The 25428-nt window shown below is 37.8% G+C and overlaps 1 protein-coding gene and 1 long non-coding RNA gene across 4 annotated transcripts in view; one reads left to right on the forward strand and one right to left on the reverse strand.

Annotated features, from left to right (window-relative positions):
- LOC101906333 (uncharacterized) overlaps window positions 1-7785 on the reverse strand; it is a 74953-nt gene extending 67168 nt beyond the window's left edge. Inside the window, exon 1 of the long non-coding RNA XR_001499583.3 lies at window positions 7559-7785. This is a non-coding gene — a long non-coding RNA (uncharacterized lncRNA). The remainder of the gene's footprint in view (window positions 1-7558) is intronic.
- The window catches only part of HERPUD2 (HERPUD family member 2), a 36051-nt gene continuing 13546 nt past the window's right edge, over window positions 2924-25428 (forward strand). Inside the window, 4 exon segments of one of the 3 annotated variants that reach the window (NM_001075558.1) lie at window positions 2924-3268; window positions 3465-3875; window positions 19494-19571; window positions 22932-23045. In NM_001075558.1, the coding sequence (NP_001069026.1) occupies window positions 3729-3875; window positions 19494-19571; window positions 22932-23045 (339 nt within the window). In that variant the 5' untranslated portion in view covers window positions 2924-3268; window positions 3465-3728. 3 annotated transcript variants of the gene reach the window in all.

The following is a 25428-nucleotide window of genomic DNA, read 5'->3' on the forward strand; positions in this document are numbered from 1 at the left end:
TGCCAACATCTGCTGGATCATGGAAAAAGCAAGAGAGTTCCAGAAAAACATCTATTTCTGCTTTATTGACTATGCCAAAGTCTTTGACTGTGTGCATCACAATAAACTATGGAAGATTCTGAAACAGATGGGAATACCTGCCTCTTGAGAAATTTGTATGCAGGTCAGGAAGCAACAGTTAGAACTGGACATGGAACAACAGACTGGTTCCAAATAGGAAAAGGAGTACGTCAAGGCTGTATATTGTCACCCTGCTTATTTAACTTCTATGCAGAGTACATCATGAGAAACGCTGGACTGGAAGAAACACAAGCTGGAATCAAGATTGCCGGGAGAAATATCAATAACCTCAGATATGCAGATGACACCACCCTTATGGCAGAAAGTGAAGAGAAACTAAAAAGCCTCTTGATGAAAGTGAAAGTGGAGAGTGAAAAAGTTGGCTTAAAGCTCAGCATTCAGAAAATGAAGATCATGGCATCCGATCCCATCACTTCATGGGGAATAGATGGGGAAACAGTGGAAACAGTGTCAGACTTTATTTTTCTGGGCTCCAAAATCACTGCAGATGGTGACTGCAGCCATGAAATTAAAAGACACTTACTCCTTGGAAGGAAAGTTATGTCCAACCTAGATAGCATATTGAAAAGCAGAGACATCACTTTGCCAACAAAGGTCCATCTAGTCAAGGCTATGGTTTTTCCTGTGGTCATGTATGGATGTGAGAGTTGGACTGTGAAGAAGGCTGAGTGCTGAAGAATTGATGCTTTTGAACTGTGGTGTTGGAGAAGACTCTTGAGAGTCCCTTGGACTGCAAGGAGATCCAACCAGTCCATTCTGAAGGACTGAATGGGATTTCTTTGGAAGGAATGATACTAAAGCTGAAACTCCAGTACTTTGGCCACCTCATGGGAAGAGTTGACTCATTGGAAAAGACTCTGATGCTGGGAGGGATTGGGGGCAGGAGGAGAAGGGGATGACAGAGGATGAGATGGCTGGATGGCATCACTGACTCGATGGATGTGAGTCTGGGTGAACTCCGGGAGTTGGTGATGGACAGGGAGGCCTGGCGTGCTGCGATTCATGGGGTTGCAAAGAGTTGGACACAACTGAGCTACTGAACTGAACTCAAAGCAAAATAATAAAAAAATCATTTCTGTCAGATACTGTTATCATCTTTACAGTCATATTTCAATCTCTTGAATGTTCATTACATTTTAAAATGGTTTTGTCCATGTTAGTCAATCTTTGATGAATCCTACTTTAGTGTCTATCACAGTAAAATGTACAATCTGTCTTAATAATCAAGGTATATTTCACTAATAATGTACACCTCAGTGTGCCAAGTGAGATGATCACATTACTCTAAAAGATTCCTGGAAGTCTGAGACATGCGCATTAGCGATATGAGCTGCAGGGTTGGATAGCAGTGTAGAAGCAGTTGCGTCAGGAAGACTTCCTGGCTTAAAAAAGAATTGGACATCAAAGAAGACTTACAGCAGTCACTTGGGACTTAAATGGTGGCTAATTATGCCATAAAGGATCCAGTCTCTTTCAACTGTTCTGGTCCACCATCTTTGTATTTATAGGCCTTTGTTCTATCTGTTGCTTCATGACTGAGCTGTGGCTGCCCCACCACTGGCATCATATTCCTCCAGGAAGAAAGACAGGGGTAGGGCAAGGATGAGCTCTAGTCTACAGAACATGTTCACCTGAACACTCTCCTAGAAGCCCCAGTAGCAACTTCACCTTTCTTCTTATGGGCTATAATTGTGTCAAAAGGCTGCTGCTAGATGAAAGGGAGCCTGAAAAAGTATTTAAAGCTAGAATTAAGTTAAGGTTCTATTAAAATGACTAGATACCAGGCAGAAAAAGACCTGCTACAGAAAATACAAGTCCTAGCAAGTTGTTCTCATTCCATGACAAGAAATAAAAGAAACTTCACTCTTGAGGTGGAGGAGAGGATGTAAGGGATCCTGCTGCATCAGCCGTTGAGAGGAAGAATCTCCTCTTGGTCTAACTTTCCTGAAAGTCTTACGAAGCTGAGAGGATTAGACCAGGTCTCCAAAGCCCCCTGCATTATCTGTTTGTAATCCACCTCTAAGTGGACGCCTGGAGCTGAGCAAATACGCATCTAACAAACTTAACTTACTGCACTGACTCTTAAACCTGTGCAGAGAATAGAGAGTAAGTCAGCTTGGGGCAGTAGCCTGAACCTTCGCGGTCCCAACGTCTCAGACATAAAACAGAAAAATCTGTCTTCATCTCTCACTGAACACACAATACCTGCTCAGTCAACATATACTTGTCAACTTCTGAGAAGATGAAGAGGAAGGACACGGAAATTAATATTTAGTTGACAGACTGCCATACGCCAAAACTGTACCAAATGGTTTACATAGCTCATTTACTCAACAGCACGCAGTCAGGTAGGCATCATCCTCCCCATTCAGAGAAACAAAGTGAGGCTCAGAAAAGTTAACCTGGATCACAAGTAAATTACAGGTAGCCTTCAGGTTTAACTGAAAGCCTTCCCCATAAGCAACGTACCCATAGTCTCTCCTCCACTAAAGATCCAGGTACCGTGCCTTGCACACAGTCGACACAAGAAATTTTGGGCAGAAGTTTGATTCAGCATTCGACAACTCTAAGGATGGAGCAACACTTCCCAAGTCTTCGAGGTGTGGTCAAACCAGAATGTGCTAGTGCTAAGGCCCAAGTGCTGCTGGAGAAGCGGGGCGGAGGGAATGGTCTGCCCTGGCGGGCTCAACGCACCCACGCGGCCTCCGGGCGAGCCAAAATTTGGCCCAAGGTGTCGGGAGCCAGCCACGGTGGGCGGCGGGCTGCGCCGACAGGATCTGGAAGGCCGCGTGCCGGGGCGAGCCGCCCGGTGACGCATTTCCGCCCTGCGTTTTCCGGCTTAAAGGGACCCGGACCTTCTTCACAACAACAACAAAACCAGCGCGCTCGCGGCCGGCGCCCCGACTCTAGTCCCCGCCCTCCTGCCACCTGCCGCCTTCTCGGCCGCACCCGGCAGTGAGCCGCGGCTCCGCTGCCCGAGGGGTCGGGCGGAGAGCTGACCGCGCCCTTCGGCCAACTTCTCCAGCTGCCACCGCGCCGCCTCGCGAGACCCGGGGCCGGACCTTGGGCGCCGCCGATCAGCAGGAAGGGTGCGGCCGCCGCGGAGGACGCCCGGCCAGACTGTGCGATCGGTGGCCGTGCTTGGGCGCGGAGGGCAGCGGTGGCGGGACCCGCGGCCATCTCTCAGGTAGCCTTGCCTGTCACGGCTGGCCGCCCTGAGCGGCCCGTCCCCTTCTCTAACCCGCGTGGAGGGACCATCGCGTAGGGGCCTTGTTGCGTTTCAGGCTGGGGGTCGCGGCGGGGGCGGGGCGGTGGCTCGGGCTGTCTCGCCCTCACCCCTCCCTTCTCACCGCTTTCTCTCTCACCCGGGCCTCCTTCTGTAGTCCGGAGCCCGGCGGAGCCCGGCAGAGCCCGGACCTGGCGGGGAAAACTGCACCCACGGCCGGGCCCGCAGACTTCGCCGCCGCCGCTGCCCATCATCTTCGGTACCTGCAATGGCCTTTGTATCGCCCGATGACTGACTTGGACAAGGAGTATTAAGAACACACTCGCTTCCGTCTCCATCCCAGCTGCGCCGGCAGTAACCATCTCGGCTCATTTGGGCTTAACTGCTGCTCCTCTTGACTCTGTAAGACTTTGGGGGCACCATGGACCAAAATGGGATGGAGATTCCTGTGACCCTCATCATTAAAGCACCGAATCAGAAATACAGTGACCAGACTATTAGCTGCTTCTTGAACTGGACCGTGGGGAAACTAAAAACGCATCTGTCTAACGTGTACCCTAGCAAACCAGTAAGTGTCTAAAAGCTGGGCACAACTGCTCTGGCCAACAGCTTTTCGTGTCCTATACTCCCTTACTCCCTGCTTATCCCCTCCCCTTTTGAGTCAAATAGGTCTCTTTTTGACTGTGAGGTATTTTGCATCCCGAGGTTATGTGTCTCTCTTGAGTGTCTGAACCATCATTAATGTCTTCCTGATGAGGTTCAGTTAATTAGTAAAGAGTATACAGAAATATCAAGGGACGTGAGAATTGGCAGGCATACAGTAGGACTGTTTTCCTTGTACTCAAAGTCATCAACCTAATGTGCGAATGACAGATGCATCCTTTAAGAAAAAAGATAAGCACTACAACCCATATTAAAGCTTTTATTACTTATTAGAATAAAATTCCTTTTTACTTTAAACACCTGGCCCAGAAATTTGCTTTCTGCTGAAGAGCGAGTTTTTTCTTGGAAATAAGCATGTGACCTCTATAAAAGTTATAGTTTCCACACTAGTATATATGTTTTAAGAAGCAAAGAGTTTTTAGTTTGACTTTCTCCTGCCCCTCCCTCTCTCATTTTTCTCTTGTAGAGGACACAGAAATTTTCTTAATTTAGAAGAGAACAGTCCTTCCACCCCGCCACCATTTGGTACATCATTTTATTCCGTTCATATAGCCATTTGTAAATCAGTGTGGCAGTGTTTTCCATTCTGAATCATATCTGGATATTGCAAACATAATAAATAAAACAGTGCACCTTCATCTGTTCCCAAAGTTAGATTTGAAAGTTATCAACATAGTTGATAATTAAGTCTTGGAATAATTTAGAGAAGTATGTCATGTACAGTGTGTGAAAGTGAGGCTTTCTTGTTCTCCACTGTGTAAAAATTTCGTTCCTGAATAAGTAGTTTTCAGCCATTACTAAACTTTTTTTTTTTTTAATTAATGAAGAGGCTTGGATTTTTAGGGTGGCAAATATTTTTGGCATCTGGCAAATTTAAGCCAGCAGTAAGGATGTGTTGGAAGGCAACTGTGGTTTCCAGGTTTTACTTAACACTTGTTTTATGCACACAAGTAAGGAAGACACTTGATCTATATTAAGATATTAATGAATTAGTACTGTTTCAGTGTTACAGTATTAAGTTTAGTTAGGCGTTTAGGTTTCTAGAACAACTATAGAAATAGGGCAGTTATTGCAAAAACAGGAGATGTAGAAAAACAACTGTTAGTTGGCATTAGCTATGTTTGTCAGTATTTTTTCATACAAATATTCTTAGAAGGAAAAGTAAAAACCCTAATGTACTTAAGTACTTGAAACAAAATTGTTGGAACTCTAATTCATTCACATCTTGTCTTGAAAGCAAAGATTTACACAGGGGTAACAATTTCTTTGTAAAAATTTCTGTTTTGCGAAAGATTTCCTATTGCATATGATGAAGTAGAAAATAGCTTTTTAGGGTAGTTGGAATTGAAAGTCATGGATGTCCATAGTACTGTTCATAAAAGAGCCATTATGGAGCATATATCTTAAGTACTTACCTAAGATATATGCTCAAATATATACTTATGTGAGGATCTTTATGTGAGTAAACCAAAAGGGACTTGGTTTGTACTGTGATAGAACAAGAGTTATCACTTTTCTGAAACTTTTTCTTTTTAAGGAAGTGTATAAGAGAGGAGTGTAAAACACATTTGTCTTAACCTGCACCTGAGATAAGCCTGTTTTTGCCAGGAGTTCTGCCCTCTTAGCACTAATCTCCAGTGGAGGGCTGTCAGTGCCCATCTGCATCAGTCAGCTGCTGGAGGATAGATAAGCTGCAAATTTCTCTACACCCCTCTCTCCTAACCCGCTTGCTTCTAGGACATGCTGGAGGCAGTTTTGGAAGCTGTACCAAATAATATGCAGCCTGTTAATTACCTAGCCTTGTGGCAAACCTTTTTTTGTCCTCCAGCAGGTTTTCTCCAAGTGAAAATATCTGAAGTTTATTTCTAGGTTAATGAGAGTGGGGATGGTGTACATGTGTTTTATTTTCATAGAACTTCACTGAAAACTTTGTAAGGTTATTAGATTTGACGTACTTAACATTCTAGCTTTTTTATCATCTAGAACTGATTTGAAGTATCACAGTTGTTGAACAGACCAACTGTTTAATGGTACTCCAAAGCCATAGTTAGTCCTCAGCATAGGAATTGGAGTTCTTAAAGTTTACTTGTAAAGTTGTTATTTAGAACAGAGAAATTTAACAATATAAACAATATTATATTAATGATATAATATAAAGGAAGGTTAGGTTCTTATGACCACCCACAATGACTACTTAACATTGATTCTGTTTTAAAGTGTTTCAGGTGCTAGTTGGTGTTTAACAGATCATTTCTCATGCCTAATTCTTTGCATCTCTGCCTGGTGGAGGTGGGTGGACTTTGAAGCAGAGAAGAGTTTAGTGCCTGGTAGAAGCAACTGTTTCATAGCAAGAAGTAGAAAGTTTGTAGCTCTCGTCATTACTGCTCTTATTGGGTCTGGTGGGTCAGGTAAGGTAGAGGCCTTGGTCCCTGTGAGCAGTGGCTTCTAGGAAAATAAATGAGAGCTGTTGGAAGAAGAATGGAGATTTAAAGTTGTTCTTTTAGGATCTCTACATGCTATTAATGGAATTCTGGCTAAACTTTGCAACAGTGTATAAAATCTTAGGATTTTAGTTTTGTGGTCAGATACTGACTTCATTTAATTCAACCTCTCCTTCCCTCAATAAACCCAACCCACAACAAATATACTCCTCCTTCCAAAGCACATGTGCTTGGGCTTCATTGATTTATTTAATCAGGATTTATTGATCTGGCATATGAAGGTCTATATAGTAAGCAAAAAGGCGATACGAGTCCTTTGCTGTTAAGTAGCTCAGGTCTAGTGGGGGATACAGACATAGAATATCATGTGGCTAGTGTCATACAAGAAGGAGGTACTGAGTGCTGTAGGAACACAGGAAGGGAACCGTTCACTCGAGCTGAGATAAGGGAATGTGAAGCTGTTTTAGAAAAGATTCACAGAAACATTTTTCTTAAAGAATTGAGAACAGTTTTAGGGAGGTAAGATGATAGTTTCTTTTTTTAACTGTTCTTTCAGAGGTGTTGTTGCCCTGATGATTTTGAATGCTTTATATTATCTAGTACCTGGTAGTATAGTACTGTGTTAAAAGATTATGCAGAAGTTTAAACAGTCATTACAAAAAACCTCAGATCTGAAATTGAGCTCTGGTGGAGATTTATCTAACTTTGGTGTTGATACTTGGTTTAGAACATGGTTTAAGACCTGGTTAGTGCAGCAGTTCATGTTGATAGTGTATATAATTGTGAATCATATTCTAATATGACATTTGTCATCACTTAATGATTTTAGGTTTTCAGTTCTTAAAGTTGGCCTGTAGTGTGAGATAATTACTCTGAAATTTAGGTAATTGCTACTAGTGGGTGAAGATAACCTATCAAGAGGACTTCTTTTACTTGAGCAGTTTCAGACTTTGATCTAGTTTAGACCAGGTATGTAAATATCAAAATGGTTGAACTTAAAGTTATTCAGTAGAATGGACTGTCCTAGACAAAACTTTAAAAATGGGAAATAAAAAGTAAGAATCTCTAAATCCAATTAGGCACCTTTTTCATTATCTTGTTTCTTACTGTTTGCTCTTATACACAAACTAAGATGAACATGACTTACCCTGAAATCAATTTTGAAGGGACGTGTATCTTTTTGTTTCCCATTTTTCTGTCTTGAACTCAGAGTGCCTGTTGAACATGTCTCTCAGTTCTGGAGAGATTTCCCCACTCTTGCTGCCTTTTCAAATTGTGCCTTTGCTCTGATTCTTTTAGAATTAAAGAAATAGGAATAGAACTAGTTGTATAGATTCTATTCTGAGAATGTAACATTGCATAATTGCCTACAGTTCAGATAGAAGTCTTACTTTCATTGTCAGTGGGAGTAGCTTTTATAATATAATTTGAGGTTTATATCTCCCTTATTTTTGTAATTCCCTATTACCTTACTTAGGAAGGTCATTTTTTATAAAAAAAAAAAAAAAAACTTGTAAAACATTGGCTATATTTCCTGTGTTGTACAATATATCCTTATAACTTAAATTTTATACATTATAGTTTGTATTTCTTAGTCCCCTACCCTTTTATTACCTTCCCCCTTCCCTCTCTTCACTAGTAACCACTAGTTTGTTCTGTCTGTGAGTATGTTTCTTTTTTGTTATATTCACTAATTATATTTGTTATATTCACTAGTTTGCTATATTTTTAAATTACACATATAAGTGATATCATATAGTATTTATCTTTCTCTTTCTGACTTACTTCACTTATCATAACTAGACAGGTCATTTTAAAAATCTGCTTGCTTAATCACCTCAAAACTATTGATTTAAAGGGGCTATAATCCACCCTAATTTTTGTTTTATAAGATTTTTATCAAAGGTTGATGGAAAGTTAAAAGTTTTGAATGAATGATGACTAAAGTTTGTTTTATTATGCTCCTCTTGTAGCCTTTTTCTAATGTCTTTCTTGGAAAATAACAGTACTGTGAAGGTGATGTTTTGTTTAATCATGCATCAGTGCTTTTAAAAATAGAATTTTTCTAGAACTTTATTCCTTTACATAATAATTTTTTGGTGTGTGTGTGTTTGGGGGTGGGGTGGGTTGCAGTGGTGTGTTGGTTGTGGGATTTTAGTTCTTTGATCAGGAATTGAAACTGGCCCTCAGCAGTGACAGCATGGAGTCCTAACCACTGGACTGCCATGGAATTCCCATACATAATCAATACAGATTTGCTGGTCTTGAATGTTTTACTTAACTGTCATATTTGGTGCTCTGATTTTAAACTGACATTTACTAAGTGGTTGTTGTGTATACCAGTCATTCTACTAAGCGTTTTATATATTTATCACATTTATTCCTCATAGGTTATGCTGTAAGTTTTATTATCAGCTCTCTGTTACAGATGAGGAAGCTGAGACTTGGTTATTTTTTTTTTTTGCCCAAGGTCATACAACTTTAAGTAGAATCAGAATTTGTATTTAGGTTGGTCTGGTCTGACTTGCAAGCCTCAGATCTTAAACATATGTGGTTATATATAATAACATGAAGAAAGGCATTTAGGGCTTGGCTCTATCATTTATATACTTGCAAATTAAAAAGAAGTAAGTAAACTGTAAAAAGACGTGTGTGTTCAGATGGTTTATCATCTAAAGACTACAGGTGAATGGGTAACATAGTTTTAATACTGTTCTAATGTATCAGTTTAGACTGTGGTTATTTTTGTTATTTTGATAAATTATAAAGAAGGTATAGGAACATAATATCTTAAGACTTCACAGTACATAGCTTTGCCTGTCTTTTCACATTCCTGCTTGTTTGTGTGACCCACAGCAGTCATACATTCTGGCATCTCTGTTGTATGTATACCTAATTTGGCCTTTGAGTAGAAACAGCTAAACACAGAATGTCCCTTTGGAGTTCTAGAGGAAATTATTGTTTAAGCTCTGTGAGCTTTTTTTGTTTACTGTCGTTGTAAGAGGATAAGAGGTAGAGGCAGTTTGATTAAGCTGTGCTTCCATTTACAGTCTCTCTAAATTTCCTGAAGCTTTAGATTGGGTGGATCTAGTGGAAATAAGAGGGAGATACATTTCAGTACAAATTCACAGAATTCATTTCCCATAGAAAATGATATTTTGTGCACTTCCTGGGAACTAGCTCTTTAAGGCTGTTTGACATTTGCAGCTGAATTATATGTAAGTACGGAAATGTTAATAGTTAACTGTTTTCAAAGAAATTGGACTGTAGTTCTTTGAACCAACACGTAAGTTGACTGTTGCATTTGCTAAGCTGTTTGATTATGTTGAAGTTGGATATACTAAGGACATGATTTTTTTAAGCCAAACATAATCATGAGAGACCCATTGAATCCTTCACATAAAAAATCTAATCTTTTGATACCAACTACATGACTTTCTGGGCTTCCCAAGTGGCTCAGTGATAAAGAATCTGCCTGCGAATGCAGGAGACACAGGTTTGATCCCTGGATTGGGAAGATCCCCTGGAGAAGGAAATGGCAACGCACTCCATTATTCTTGTCTGGAAAATCTCATGGACAGAGAAGCCTGGCGGGCTACAGGCCATAGGGTTGCAAAGAGTCAGACATGAACTAATGACTGATGAGCAAGCAAGCAACATGACTTGCCAGAAATAAAAAAGTGTTGTTCTCTTAGTAAACTCATGTTAGACTCTTATGAATATTTTAAATGCATTAGGGATACGTAGTATTTCATTTTGCTATCTAGTTAAACATTAAAAAGTCAGACACTTCAGATAAAATATATGTAAACCTTTTAGAAAGAAAACATCTTTTCCCAGTTTAGGATTTATTTTTGTATATTATACTAGCAGATGAACTTTCCTCACCTTGGTTTTTAGCAATCTCTGTTAATAGGTAGCTAAGTTTTGGGGCCAGCTGATTAAGCAGCTGTTTATTTGGAGTGGTATAGTTCTGTCTCTGGGCTACTCAGAGTGCCAACAGGATGTTTCCAGCTTGGTAATTTAGCTGCCTCTGCTCTGCCATATATCACCAGGCTTCATCTAGGGTGGAGCAGTGGAGATGGTGAGAGTATTAATAGTATGTTGTACTAAGTCACTTCAGTCGTGTCCAACTCTGTGTGACCCTAAGGACTTCAGCCTGCCAGGCTCCTCTGTCCGTGGAATTCTCCAGGCAAGAATACTGGAATGGGTTGCTGTGCCCTCCTCCAGGGAATCTACCCGACCTGGGGATAGAACCTGTGTCTCTTATGTCTAACCTGCATTGACAGGTGGGTTCTTTAGCACTAGAGCCACCTGGGAAGCACTATTAATAGTATACCTGATAGGATTTGCTGACTATTGATGTAGGGTGTGAACAGAAGGAAGAATGGTGGTGCTGTTAATGGAAATAGTCAAGTGTATTTATATGTTACTCTGTGTAGACAGTATCTTAACAGAAGAAATTTTTAATTGACAATTTCATTAGTACTTTATTTTAAATTTACCAATCCTGAGTCTTCTGAATTCTTATATTTAAAGGACACCATGTAATGTTGTTTTAATTGAGAGAAAAATGAAACTTCTATTGTGCTAAGCTACCGAGATCTTGAGGTTTGTTATAGCAGTTAGTGTTACTTACCCTAACTAATACAGAAATGAATTTTTAATCAAAGTAAAAAATACTGTTATTAGTATGTCTGGATAAATAAAACTGTGTCACTTTTACAAGTTAAACTGAGTTTGAATTGAGATCTCAAAATCCGTTCTTTTCCTAATACTGTAGCTTATAATCCAAACCAATTGAAAATTCAGTTGATGGTTGTGTGGTTTGTTACTGTGTCTAAGCACTGATTTTCCAGATATTTAAATTAAATTACTGATATTTAAACTGAATTTTTTCAGTATTTTTTTTAGTGGAGAAAATGTCAAGTCTTATTTAATTTATGCATCTGAAAACTTTTAATCTATTATCAACCGCAGTAAAATTAAATAATTCTTTTTCCTTTTCCTTCTGATTATCTGAAGGCATTTGAATATTCCATTTAAAGCAACAGTTTTAAAAATTGAGATATAATTCAGATACTATAAAATTTACCCTTTAACACGTACAAGTCAGTGGTTTTTAATACTTCACAAAGTTGTACAATCATCACCACTGTCTGGTGTTCTAATGTCCAGAACATTTTCATCACCCCATACTCACTAGCCATCACTCCTCGTTCTCTGTTTCCTCAGTCCTTGGTAACCACTAATCTACTTTTTGTTTCTATGTATTCACCTATTCTGAAAATTTCACATAAATGGAACTGTAATACATATGATCTTTTATGTCTTACTCTTACATTTAGCATGTTTACATGATTCATTCATGTTATAACATGTATGAGCTCTTCCTTACTTTTTATGACCAAATAATATTCCATTGTATGTATTAATCAGAGAAGGCAATGGCACCCTACTCCAGTCCTCTTGCCTGGAAAATCCCATGGTTGGAGAAGTCTGGTGGGTTGCAGTCCATGGGGTCGCTAAGAGTCAGACACGACTGAGTGACTTCCCTTTCACTTTTCACTTTCATGCACTGGAGAAGGAAATGGCAACCCACTCCAGTATTCTTGCCTGGAGAATCCCAGGGACGGCGGAGCCTGGTGGGCTGCCGTCTCTGGGGTCGCACAGAGTCGGACAGGACTGAGCGACTTAGCAGCAGCAGCAGCAGTATGTATTAATAGATGTCACATTTTGTTTGTCCATTCATCAGTTGGTAGGCATTTGAGTTGTTTCTGCTTTTTTCCTCTGTGCATATTCTCTTACAGGCTTTTGTGTGGATATGTGTTTTCTCTTCTCTTTGGTATATACCTAGGGATGGATTGGATGTGTACTGAGTCATATGGTAGCTTTCTGAGGAACTGCCAAGCTTTTTAAGAGGCTATGCCATTTTATATTCTCAGTAGTAATGTAAAAGGGTTCTTTCTTCACATTTTCATCCATACTTGTTTTTGCTTCATGTATTTTTTGGGTGGGGTACAATGTAATTTTGTTATGTTCTGCTTTTTTGAAAATTGATGGTCCCTTGCTGTGGAAAGATAAAAGTTTATTTGAAATAGACTATTTATTTAGAGAAAAGTTAATACTAAGATACCAACACACGATTGTTCCTTGATAATAACATGGTAATATCAGTACCATTTGCAGAAATGAACCAGATGAATTTAGCACCAGCAAGTATTTTAAGCTAGTATTGTGATTCATAGACTAAATACTAACTAAATACTTCATTTTCTTTCTTAATGATTACGTGTAAAATAACTGATACCATGAATTTCAAATAAGTTATGTCTTCCAAATCTATGTAAATGCTTTTGGACTCATAACACTTCATTTAATAGAGTGGCATTTAGCATCTCCTCTGCAGGACACATGGCTAGGCTATGGGAGCAGAGGGATGAGCTAGACAGACATGGACCCTCTTTTGTTCTTGACAGTCATATCCCACTTAGGGAAATAAACTCGTGCACATAATTACAGATTATGACTTGTGTTATGAAGAAAACAAACTGGGTGTGTAAAAGACAATACTCTTCTTTAAGTTTGTAAATCAGGTAAGGCCTCTCTGAGAAGGTCATTTTAAAGTTAAGACCCAAAAGATGATTAAGAAAAAGTTAGGTGTGCAAGAGCTGGGAGAGAATACTACAGGAATGGTGTCTGAGTTGGTGACGAGCTTAGCATGTTTGGAGATCTAAGTGATTGCCCATTTGGCTAATGAGAGAGGAGGAAAGAAGAAAATCAGAGGATGTGGGAAAGAGATGGAAAGCAGATCTGCTGGGACCACCTGGTTATGGTAAGGAATTAGAATTAAATCCAGACTGGTAGGGATCTACTAGAGAGAGACAGGAGTGATTCACATTTTTAAAAGATCACTCTGTTTACTGACTGTAGACCAGAGTGTGTGAAGACCAATTAAAGATGCTGTTTATTAATATTACAGAAGTTCAGGCAAGAGGTAACAGTTTAGATTAGAATAATGACGATGGAAATGGAAAGAAATGGACTGAGAGGGGCTTCTGGAGATAGAGTCCGTGAGATTTGCTGATGGTTAGATATGTTAGACAAGGTGAGAGAAAAATTGAGGATAACGCCCAGAGTTTTGGCTTAAACAGCTGGTGGCAAGTTGTTTAAGAAATAGGGAACAAGTAAGGGGAAAGATCTGGAGATTTGGGAACTGAGAACTGTTGTAGATGTTTTGACTTTGAGTTGCTTACTAAGATATCTGAAGGTGGGGACTTCACTTGTGGTCCAGTGGTTAAGATTCTGCATATCTTCTGCAGAGGGCATGAGTTTGATCCCTGGTCCTAGAACTAAGATCCCATGTGCTGCCCGGTGTGGCCAAAGGCAAAAAACAAACAACAACAACAACAAAAACTCAAAAAGATATCTGAAGGTGTTAGATGTCTAATAAATGGGTGGGTATATGGATCTGGGTCTGAGAGGGAGAGAGGCCTTTGATAGAGAAGCAAATTTGCATCTCAGCTGAAGAAGCTTTCTTCACTTTTAAAATTGGATGAAAAATTTAGCCAAGGACTCTGGAGGGACAGTGACCAGTGATATGAGTGAAATGTACAAATGCCTGTTAATGGATTTTGTAAACTTTGATTGCTCTTCCAGAGGTGCAAATGGTGAAAGCCATGGTCTTTTCTCCTCGCAAATGTCAGAACCTTTTGCGGCACTTTCGGCCATGCTCTTCCTCATCCTGCTGAGGGACTTGCTTGGCCATTACCCAGCTTTTCTGTTCAGTGGGTATGAAAGAAAGAAAGTGAAGTTGCTCAGTTGTGTCGGACTCTGTGGCCCCATGGACTGTAGCCTGCCAGGCTCCTCCATCCATGGAATTTTCCAGGCAAGAGTACTGGAGTGGGTTGCCATTTCCTTCTCCAGGGAATCTTCCTGACACAGGGATCGAACCTGGGTCTCCAGCATTGCAGGCAGATGTTTTTACCGTCTGAGCCACCAGGGAAGCCCGTGGGTATAGGCTTTAAAAAAATAGGACTTGGCAGTAAGGGATTATCAGTCTCTGGGCTTTTAGTAGTGCTATTTCAGTCAGCTGTATTTTGGGTTAAATAGATTGTGTGCTGTTAGGTTTGAAAGTTTGATGAGTATTTGTATGTATTTCTGAAACTAGGACTCATAGTTTTAGGACTAGGAGTTCTCAAAATCTTTAATTTGGAGTTTTTAATTTTCACATAAGAATTATCATTATAGATAACTGAATGATTGCTTTATAGCTGACTCTCATGAGATTTTAGTACCTATATTCTAAACTAAGTGATCTTCCTAAATGTCTTTAATTTATATGGCTAAGTTTTTCAAGCATGGGCTTCTGGAGTCTGTGAGGTTGCTGACTGATAGTGGTCTGTATTGTTTCTGTGAAAAAATTGTTTTTAAACCTATCTACTAAACAGTTATGAGAGTAAACTAAGTTGGATTGCCACTGTACTTAATTTATATATATACATGTCAGTAGTCCAAATATTCTAGCACTTTTATGTCCCATCTTGTTTAAAAATGATACTTGTGATAAAGTACATGATTAATTCCATTACTGTTACAGTTTAATAGTAAAGTGGAGATTACCTATGTAGAAAGCAGCTAATACATAGTTTTCTTACATTTTGAAGTAGTTGATAAATACTTCTTTCATCCCATCCACTCAGTACATCCTTTCACTAAAAATCTGAAGGTAAGTAATTTATGCTTTGCACATGGACTTCTTGACTTTTTTTTTTAAACTAATTTCAAATATTTTTCTATGTAGAGAAGGTGAAATGAATTAAAAGTTTTCTTTTTGTTATTTATAAATGGCATTTTAAACTGATTCTTGAAAGCTCTTCAAACGTGGAATAGGGCTTGCTTTTTTATTCATTAAATTGATAGTTATTGCAACTTTAACCAAACCTATTTAGCAGTATCCTAATCATGTTCTTATACATAATGAACAAAGGTAGTCTGCCACTGGTCATACAGCTTATCAATACTGTCACAAAATCTCATTAATCCTCATGAAACTGCATGATGTCAGAGAAGCAGTTGTTAGAGATTAGTATCAAATGCTCATTGAACATTTTCTGAGTGTTCTGCTCTGTTGTTAGAGGTTTGTGTGCATTTTTATTGTTGTGAAAATTCAACCTTGTGAAATGGGTACTATTATTGCCTTCATTTTTTAAATAAGAAAACTGAGGCAAAGAATGGTGGTAGTGGGATTGTGTACAAGTTTCTTAACACTTCTTCGCCTCTCTCTGCCATATTCTTCTCTAAGTTCAACTCCTTCACACAAGATTTTACCCCTTATGAGTTACTCAAGAACATTGTTCTGGAAATTTTCTGTTTTTCTCTCCTGCATCATCACTTTCCTGAGGATGGATTATTTCTATTGGCATACAAACATGTTATTTCTCTTTCCTTAAAAAAACAAAAACACAAAACAGTAAAACAAACAAGATCCTCTTTTGACTCCACTTCCCTTCCAGCTATTACTTTCATTCCCTTTCTGTCTTTAGTGCACAACTCCTTATAAATTGTGAATATTCACTATTTTTAACTGTACTCCTCTCCTTTTCTCTTAAATACATCCCAGTTAAGTTTTACCCTACTGTTCCACCAAGATTGCTTTTATCAAGGTCACCAGGGAGCTCTATGTTGCAGGATATGGTGGGGGATATAGAGAAATGAATAGTATGAAAGAAGGATGTTATGAGTATATAACAAAAACCTAGAAACATTCAAATATCCATGTTGTAAATTTTAGTCTTTCTATGTAATGGAGCATTTAAAAAGAGTGGGGAAGACATCGTTATACTGCTAAGGAGTAATTGCCAGGGTAAAATAGGTGAGAAAACAAAGTACTAAAGAGTGAGTATCGTGTTCTACCTTTTATGTGAAAAAAGAAGGGAAATACAAGTGTGCTTATATCCACATTGGTTATGTTGTTGAAAAACCATGGAAGGGTATTTCAGAATTACAGAGGAAGAGGGTAGGAGATAGAAGCTAAACCTCTTTGTACCTTGTTCTATAATTTTTCCTTTGTTTCTGTGTATGTTATATATAATTTTAAAAATTAAATAGAAAAAAAATTCCTACACAGTTTAACAATGTCAGGATGTTAACAAAATTACAAGTAATTTTGAAACACTATTTTGACTACATATCTCTAGTAGGATAGATCTAAGGACTGAAAAAGTGACAAGAAATCTTAAACCTCATCCAGAATTATTGCGATTATACATAGTAGGATAAAGCACATAAGTACTTTTGCTAATGGCATAATTTTGTTAATATCATTAGTAAAAAAGATTTTCAGGGTGACAGATGTATAAATAAAATAAAAAACCATATACCATTCAATTAAAATCAGAAAAATGAATATTCACTCTGGGTTTAAGTTTCTCCTTTGCAAAAATACATACTTTGTATCTCTCTTGAAGAATCTTAGAAATAATAGCAAGTGACCATAAGTAGCCTTAGGCCCCAGATTTTGTCTTTAGATGCCATTTCCTATTAAAAGGAATAAAGCCCCTGGAACTGTGGCTCTCTCCAGGCCTGGCAAAAGAAATGTGGAAGGTGAACCTTATGTGCCCGAAAGCAAGGAAGCTCTTACATACTGCAGAGGTCAAAATTATTTTCTAGCCCTAATGAAATCATGGATCTAGGCAGTTTGATCTAAGTTATTAAAAGGTGAATGTTTGATGGAGACTTCATAGGGATGAATCAGGCTGACAATATTTAAACACACTGATCGATCTTAACATGACTAAAAGTAGGTCACCCGGTCTACATGTGCTAATAATGATGTGATACAACAGGAAGTTCTCTTGTCAAACAAAAAAGAACCTGAAGTTAATCAACCCTCCGGATCTAACTGCATTTACAGAAGACTACAGGACAAACTATAGGATACCAGGACACAGTCAGTTACATCCAGACTGCAACATGTACCCAGGGAAAATTTTGAAAGAAGTAGAAGCTGTTAAAAGATTAAAAGAGACATAACAACCCAATTCCATGTGTGGACCTTGTTTGATTCTGATTTAGACAAACCATCAGATGGTAAAGAATCTGCCTGCAATGCGGAAGACCTGGGTTCGATCCCTGGGTTGGGGTGAGCCCCTGGAGAAGGGCATGGCAACCCACTCCAGTATTCTTGCCTGGAGAAGCCCCATGGAGAGAGGAGCCTGACAGGGGCTGCAGTCCATGGGGTCACAGAGTCGGACACGACTGAGTGACTCAGCACAGCACAGCACACATCCCTAAAAAGACATTTTTGAGCAAGTGGGGAAAATTGAGCTGTACTGGACATTACTTAATAAGAAATTAATGTTAATTTTATTGAAGGTGGTAATATTGTGGTTAGCTACAAAAATAATTGCTACAGATAACATGCTATTTTTTAAAACGTGAGAAGAAATGATATGGGGTGTTTGCTTTAAAACTCTTTTCCTTGCCAAAAATGAAATGGGGGTGGGTAAATGAAACAAGAATAGCAAAATGTTGATAATTGTTGGAGCTAGATATTTGGGAATTCCAAAGATGGTAAGGGGCTTCATTTTATTCTCTCCACTTTGTGTGTGTTTGAGAATTTTAATAGTAAAGTAAAATCATAAGAAAAGACTGATATTTTTTGTATCAAGTGATATGACATAGGAGTATCTATGAAATGTTTGAACTGATAGTTTATTATGGCTATAGTATTTATCAAAGGAACTTCTTTAGGTTGCAGCTGAAGTAATAAGTATATTGTAGAAACTTACAAAGCATCATCTAATTCATTTCTCCAGGGCTTAAATCAGTCTTTATCGCTTAGCGTTTAACTTACATAATTTACTATTGTGCCCCACTCACTGTTCATATGTATTGATTAAAGTTTCAAGACTTGTGATATGTAGTTTCTCAAAAAAATCCTGTGTTGTATTTGGTTGTTTATATATAAGAATTTGTATATGTGCATTTTCGGAATGGTGCACTCAAAAATACTTCTGGGGAAATTAAATTCTGCCTAAAAGCTAAGTATCTTGGAAGGACAACTATACCTTTGGTACCTAAGGACCCTTGAACCACAGGTCTTAACTACAAAATGGCTCTTTTTACTGTGGTTAATTTTAATGTAAGACTTTTTTATTAGCCATGTTGCATATATAGACTGTTTGAAAATTGTTACAGTTATTGTTTGGATTTGGCATGTTTAGTAATTGTCAATATAGCCAATATTTGTTTTAATAGAATTCAAGGAACGCTTGCCTGTTTCTCCATTATGAAATAGGAGGTCTTATGGGAACTGTACATAAATTTTTTTATTTTAAATACCTAATGCTTGTAGTGTGAGCACTTAGCAGATTTATTAGAAGTACAAAATAAGGCAGAGATAACCAGAATTTATTTTATATTTTGGGTTGTATATGGAGATGGCACTTGGATCTCCATGCCCTTGAGTTTGTTTTTCTTAGTCTTGTGTTTTTGAAAAATGTACAAATGTATTCATGAGAATGGCAAGAATAATAAAAACTAGAATAGTTATCTAAAACTGTAAACTATATCCAAATGGCTTTGAATTTAAAACTGATAAATTACCCTGCATGATGTACTAAAGAAGAAAATAAATTTTATGTATACTTTTGATTAAAAATACTGACAAAATAATGCAGAATAACACTGGTGACCTTGGAATTTTATCCCATTGTTGACTGTTAATAGAAAGCCAGCCACCTTCTCATTAATAGTCTTGAAGGTTTTTAATGACAGTCACACATGCATTGCATTATGGCTGAAAGACCAACTTCCAATTTACTTACTTTCCCCTTGTTTTAAAGATAATTTGGTAATTATCTGTATTTTATTATATCTACAGTAGATATGTTACCATTTGCTGAACTTTTAATGTCTTAAATGGAATTTGGAAAAACCAAGTTCTTAAATTATGTCAGTTTTCTGCGTATTTGTGCCTAAAGGGAATTTTACTTTACCCGTAGTAAGGCATCTTACTCCCAACTTTCAATTTGTATAATTAGAAAAAGTTGAATTTTTTTCTTTATCCCATTTCTTAGTTGACGAAGGATCAGAGATTGGTGTATTCGGGCAGACTGCTTCCCGATCATCTGCAGCTGAAAGACATTCTCAGAAAAGTAAGCTTTTCCACCACTATTCAATACCAGTTACTCAGAGTGCCGAGGAAATATGTTCTGAACTTTCTTTTGATATCCAACCAATTTAGTTCTTAGACACTTAAAATCAACCCTTTTGGGTAGCATAATAGGTGATTCTGATTAGTCAAAAGTTTTATATATCCATCTGATAGCTAAATCTGAAATAGCATTACACATTTGTGTTCAGGGATTTGTTATCTTGTGGAAGAAAGCCATATTGACTTATCATTAATGCAGGAGTAGAGTGCTCAAGTAGACTGGTAACAGTCCCCTCTCTTAAATCTGTTTTTGATGAAACTACATGACATTTTAATACAAGTTAACTTGGGTTAGGAGTTTAATTTTGGGACCTCAAATATTACAGAAGGAAGCCCACTTGGTCCATTAGCAAACTTTGAATCCTGGTACTCAGAGTTAAATATATTTTAATATAATTTTTTGATAGAATATTAGTTACTTTAATGGCAGCTTTTAGCTCATGTTTATTTATAGAATTTATACTTTTAGAATTTTTCTGCATTTGAGATTATTTTTGCTTGTAAATGTAGCAGAATTGAATATGTAGCTGTTAGGTTTCACTTTAGATTTTTTATGTAACTCAGTGTTTTCTGGATATCCCTAATCTCTTTATGCTCTTGTGTATGTTTATGATCACCTGTGGGAAATTTTAAAAAACTTTACACTAGTGTATTCCTTCTGTTTAGATAGTTGACTTTGTAGCTTTGCTAGTGTGACTTCCTGCTGTCATTTTCATTTTAATCATGTAGTTTCAGGTTGCCAAAGTGGTTTAATAACATCTCTCCCTGTCTCTCTCTCCCTACTTCTCCCTCTATCTCAAAAATACTGGCTTTTGTAGCATATGTCCTCCCCTCTTTCTTTTCTTAATAGACTTTATTTTTTAGGGTAGTTTTAGGTTCATAACAAAATTGGGAAGAAGGTATAAAGATTACCTATATAACTCCTACCTCCACACACACACAGCTACTCCCACTAACAGCATTCCACATAAGTGTACATTACAGTGCTACAGTAGTTAGAGTTGAAGCCTGTATTGACATCATCACCCCAAACCCTAGTTTACATTAGGGTTCACTCTTGGTGTTGTACTTTCTGTAGGCTTTAATAAATGTATAATGACAAGGATCCACCTTATAATATTGTACAGAATATTTACTACCCCCCAGATCCACTATGTTCCACCTCTTCATTTTCTTTCCTGGTTTTATCCTTAAAAACTTTTTTCACTATATGCTCTTTGAAATATAGATTTATTATTTTAACCCAAGGATAGCTAGAGTCTGAACATGCATACTTCTAAAAAGGATTTTACTGCCAGAAATCATTCCCAACCAGAATACTTAAAATGCTTTGGGATTTCCATGGTGGTCCAATGGTTAAGACCCTGTGCTATCCCTGATCAATTGACCCTAACCCTAACCCTAACCCTAACCCTAATCCTTGATCAGGGAACTGAGATCCCACATGTGCCTCTATGGCCAATGCGTTCCCCCCCGCTCCCCCCGTCCCCACTAAAACAACAACAACAACAAACAAAAACCACCCAGCTTCAGTCAAAGGACTGTTGTGTCCCTTATCATAGAACATTTTGAACAGTATGTTTACAGTTCGAACAGATCATTGGACTGTATAACACTTTACTTCTTTCAGTTAAATGCTGTCATTAACTTTACCTGTTTAGTTATAAAATGTCTTATAGAAGCATTTCCCAAAGGTGAATAAATACTATGAGGTAATTGTGGTTAATATGACCTTTGAAACTACGTTTGTAAGGATGACCATCTTACACTTGGATGCTTGTTTTACTGGTCTGTATTCCCAAGCTAAGGGGACATTGTAAATCAGGCATCCTTTCTCCCTGCTTTGCTTGGTGTACCTCATGTAATGCTATTTCTGGGAATGCCTTTAGTATTCTAACTCCTAGTAACTTCTTCCTCTAAACCCATAAACAGTTATAGTTCATGCATCTCAGTTTTGTGCAAAAGACTGATTTATGTATTTCTCTAATTGCTCTCTAATGTGCTAGTCTGTTCTTTTAAAAAATATTTATTTATTTATTTGTTTTTCGCTGCTGGGTCTTCATTGCTGTGCCAACTTTTCTGCAGTTGTGGAGAGTGGGAGCTACTCTCTAGTTGCAGTGTGCGGGCTTCTCACTGCGGTGACTTGTCTTGTTGCCAAGCATAGGCTCTAGGGTGTGCGGGCTTCAGTAAATGCCGCTCTTGGGCTCTAGAGCACAGGCTCAGTAGTTGCGGTGCATGGGCTTAGTTGCTGTTTGTGGGATCTTCCCAGATCAGGGATCAAACCCGTGTCTCCTGCATTGGTAGGCAGATTGTTTACCACTGGGCCACCAGGGAAGCCCTAGTCTGTTCTTTTAACAACATCATGAGTCTCCTTAGGGGAGAGCCTGACTCCGGCCCTTTCTTGGATTCACCTCAGAATTAAGCACAGTTCTTGTTTATGGAAGATGATGAATTCCCAGAGCTTTGTTTCTCTTTCTCACAACTGGGCATCTTTTTTTTATTATTTCCTGCTGTGCACCACCCCCCCTTTAAAAAAATCATTTTCTGATTTTTTCTTTTTTAAAATTGTTGCGCCATCCTTTGTTCTTCTCTGCCTCTCCTTACTCTACCTTATTTACTTGCTTTATGCCTATGATAGATATACTCATGAAATCATTAAGCTAATATGCCAATTAATTATTTTTAGAGTATTTTCCTTCATATTTAGAGTATTTTCCTTCCTCATAGTTGTAGATTTATGGAGAAACATTTGGAATATTTACAGAATATAGTTCAAACATATGCTCTATGTCTGTGTATAAGTGTTAGAGATAAAACCAGTTTTTGACTTAAAAAATAAAATACTATTGCTAAAATTCAGACAGATGAGACTGTAGTGAGGCTATTTGAGTTTCCTTATCACTGTAAGTTTTCAAATAATGAAAACATTTACTATTCGAAGTTTGTAGGCCTAAGCTTCAGTGTGACTGTCACAGTGCTGATATTACTGTGTGTAGTACTTTTATACTGAAATACTAGGTTGCGTTGACACAACTTTACAGCAGTGTTTGCTTCAGAACTCCTTGGTATAATAAGTTTTTCATGTAGTAGTTCCTGAGTATTGAGACCATTCTCTAAGCGTGGAGGAAGCACTGAATTCAGAAGGGTCCCAGTTTATGTGCGGGTGACAGCAGTGTGTTACTAACAAAAGGGCTGTGGTAGGAAGACACTTAAGTTTTGAGTATTTCTGCTTAGCCACTGACATTTTTGAGCTGTGTACTTTCCAGTACTACCCTTTAAATGTAATTTTCTTTAATTTTAGCAAGATGAGTATCATATGGTTCATCTAGTCTGTACTTCCCGGACTCCTCCCAGTTCTCCAAAATCCAGCACCAATAGAGAAAGTCATGAAGCACTGGCATCCAACAGCAATTCTGTGAGTTGTTTTGGGCAGAGTAAATGCTGAAGTTTTCTGATTATCCCTTCTTGCCTCTAAAAACTAAGTGGAAAACAGAACAACTGGATCTCATGGGTGGTGAGACTGGGTTGTGAACAGCTTAAGTTAGTCATTTAAACTTCATTTGTAGAGATCCAATACACAGTGTAATCCCTTGAAGCCTGTTCCCCATGAGTTATAATTTGCAGGTCAAATTATAACTCATTATGGCAGGTCAGTAATAGAGCCAATTTTCAGTATTTAATTACTGAAATACTGAAAAGACAGAATTATGATATGGTTATATAATATAAACTCTACAGCCAATATTTCAGAAATGTTTAAGGTATTTTATATATTATATTTAATCAAGGTAGATTAAAGTATTTAAACTTTAAGTTTGCTAAATCTTCTTGAAGAAGATTGCTTGTTCAATAATTGTTTTTTTAAATGACTGGATTTGAGTGTATATTCCGACTATGGGAGGAATAATTACTTGATGTACCCAGTTCTTTCAGACTTGAGTATTCATTTTTCCCTCTTTAGTTTTCCATCTGCCTAAAATTGTTTTGGAAATTTAAAAATCTAGTTGAACTTTTCAACTTAGACCTTTTTTACACAGTCCAAATTCTTTTATGTTAAATCATTCTTGGTTTCCCATGGAAGCTTTGTGGGACACTTTGGGAGGTGAAGGAAAAGGACTGGTCGAGTGGGGAGCCGTGTAAGCTCCCCGGGGCGGGGACTTTTGTGCTGCTAAGTGTACTTGCCTTCTTGTCAGGAATCCAGCCAAAAGTTTGAGGAGGGGATGAATGGCAGGGGTGATAACGAGAGACTGGTTGTTAACTGCATCTTTAAGAAACCAGATCTTGTAGTTGCTCTCTTTAATTAGCGTAGCCTCAATGGTAAGTATTTTCTAGTACTAGCCGTGGGAATTCAGCTTTCACTAAACTGAAAGTTGTTTTGTCCATAAACCTAAGGGTCTTTGTATGTTTCCCACCTTGCATAAGAAGGGACAAAACCCTGTACTGGCATAGAATTCTCTTTATAGTCTTTGAACAGTTGTGTTGCTCCAGTTTCTGTTGACAGAGAACTTTCTTTTCCCTTATCTAGTAGTTCCTCGGCCATGATTTCATTTCTTTATAATATATATTCAGTTTTTCAGAGGTGTGTTATAAAAAAACCTAAGAAGTATCAAAGGAGAATGAAATTGAATTCCTCTTAATTTTTTTATGGCTGATAAATTTCAGTGGGACTTGATAATGTCTTAAAAATCTGTTCATGAAAGTTGTCTAATAAGGTCAGAAATAATTAGTTCTAGAGAAATTAGGGTGTGCTGCCAAATGCCTAGGCCTTTCTTCTATTAATTTTTTTTAGTGAATACCATATTTTGATGATCCATTTAATACGAAATCTCGCCAAAAAAGAAGCCTTTCCAGGTTGTGTGCCTAATAATCAGCCTCCCTAGTAAGATATTTGGTGTCTGTTTGGTATGGAATAACATTTTAAAGCTTTTGTTAATTTTTCAAAGGTCTCACATAGCAGGACTAAGGAAGGTAGACATGTAAAAAGACATGCTGTAAATAGGAAGGCAGTACCAGTAATGTGATTTTAACACACTTGGAAGGATGTCGAAATTATCTTGTATCCAGTTTTTTAAAGTAGGTAATTTATATAAACTGTAATTGTGTTTTAAATTTACATAAAACACTTGACAAACTATTTTCAAATAGCAACAAATTGAGGTGGTCTTCAAGGGGTTATATTGATTGAAGCTGTTGAATCTGTAAGTTACTGACACCATTAATGCATTAGAATTTTAAAATTCTGTTTGGTATCTTGTTTATCTTGTTAAAAAAAAAAAAGAACAGTATTTGTTGGTAGTATCTTTAATAGGATTTTAGGACTGAAAGGAATCTTGAAAATCTAGTTCAATCTCATTTCTTATAGGAAAGCTGTGACTTAGGGATTAAGCGAATTGTAAGGTTATGTTCCTTGTTAATGTCAGAGATAACACCAAATTCTAGCACGCTCTTCAGTGTTTTAAACCAGTATATGACTAATGGCATGTTATACAGTAGCTGGTACATAGTAACTGTTTAAGTGATACAGTTATTAGTACCATATTGAACACTTCCTATGTGTTAAGCATCATGAAAAGAGCTTTGCATGCATTAATTTTCACAAATTTTGTATGCTATTTTTGGTATATAATTACTACTCAGCCTTTTATAGTTGAGAAATGGACTATTATTGTATAATTAATGGATTTTGATTTTCTAAACTCTTTAGTCTCATGAGAATTAAATTATTTATACCTATATATATAAATAAATATACCTATTATGCTGGGCATGCAAGTCAAATCAGTAAATTTCTAGAATTC

The sequence above is a fragment of the Bos taurus genome, chromosome 4 (assembly GCF_002263795.3).
Source record: "Bos taurus isolate L1 Dominette 01449 registration number 42190680 breed Hereford chromosome 4, ARS-UCD2.0, whole genome shotgun sequence".
Lineage (NCBI taxonomy): Eukaryota > Metazoa > Chordata > Mammalia > Artiodactyla > Bovidae > Bos > Bos taurus.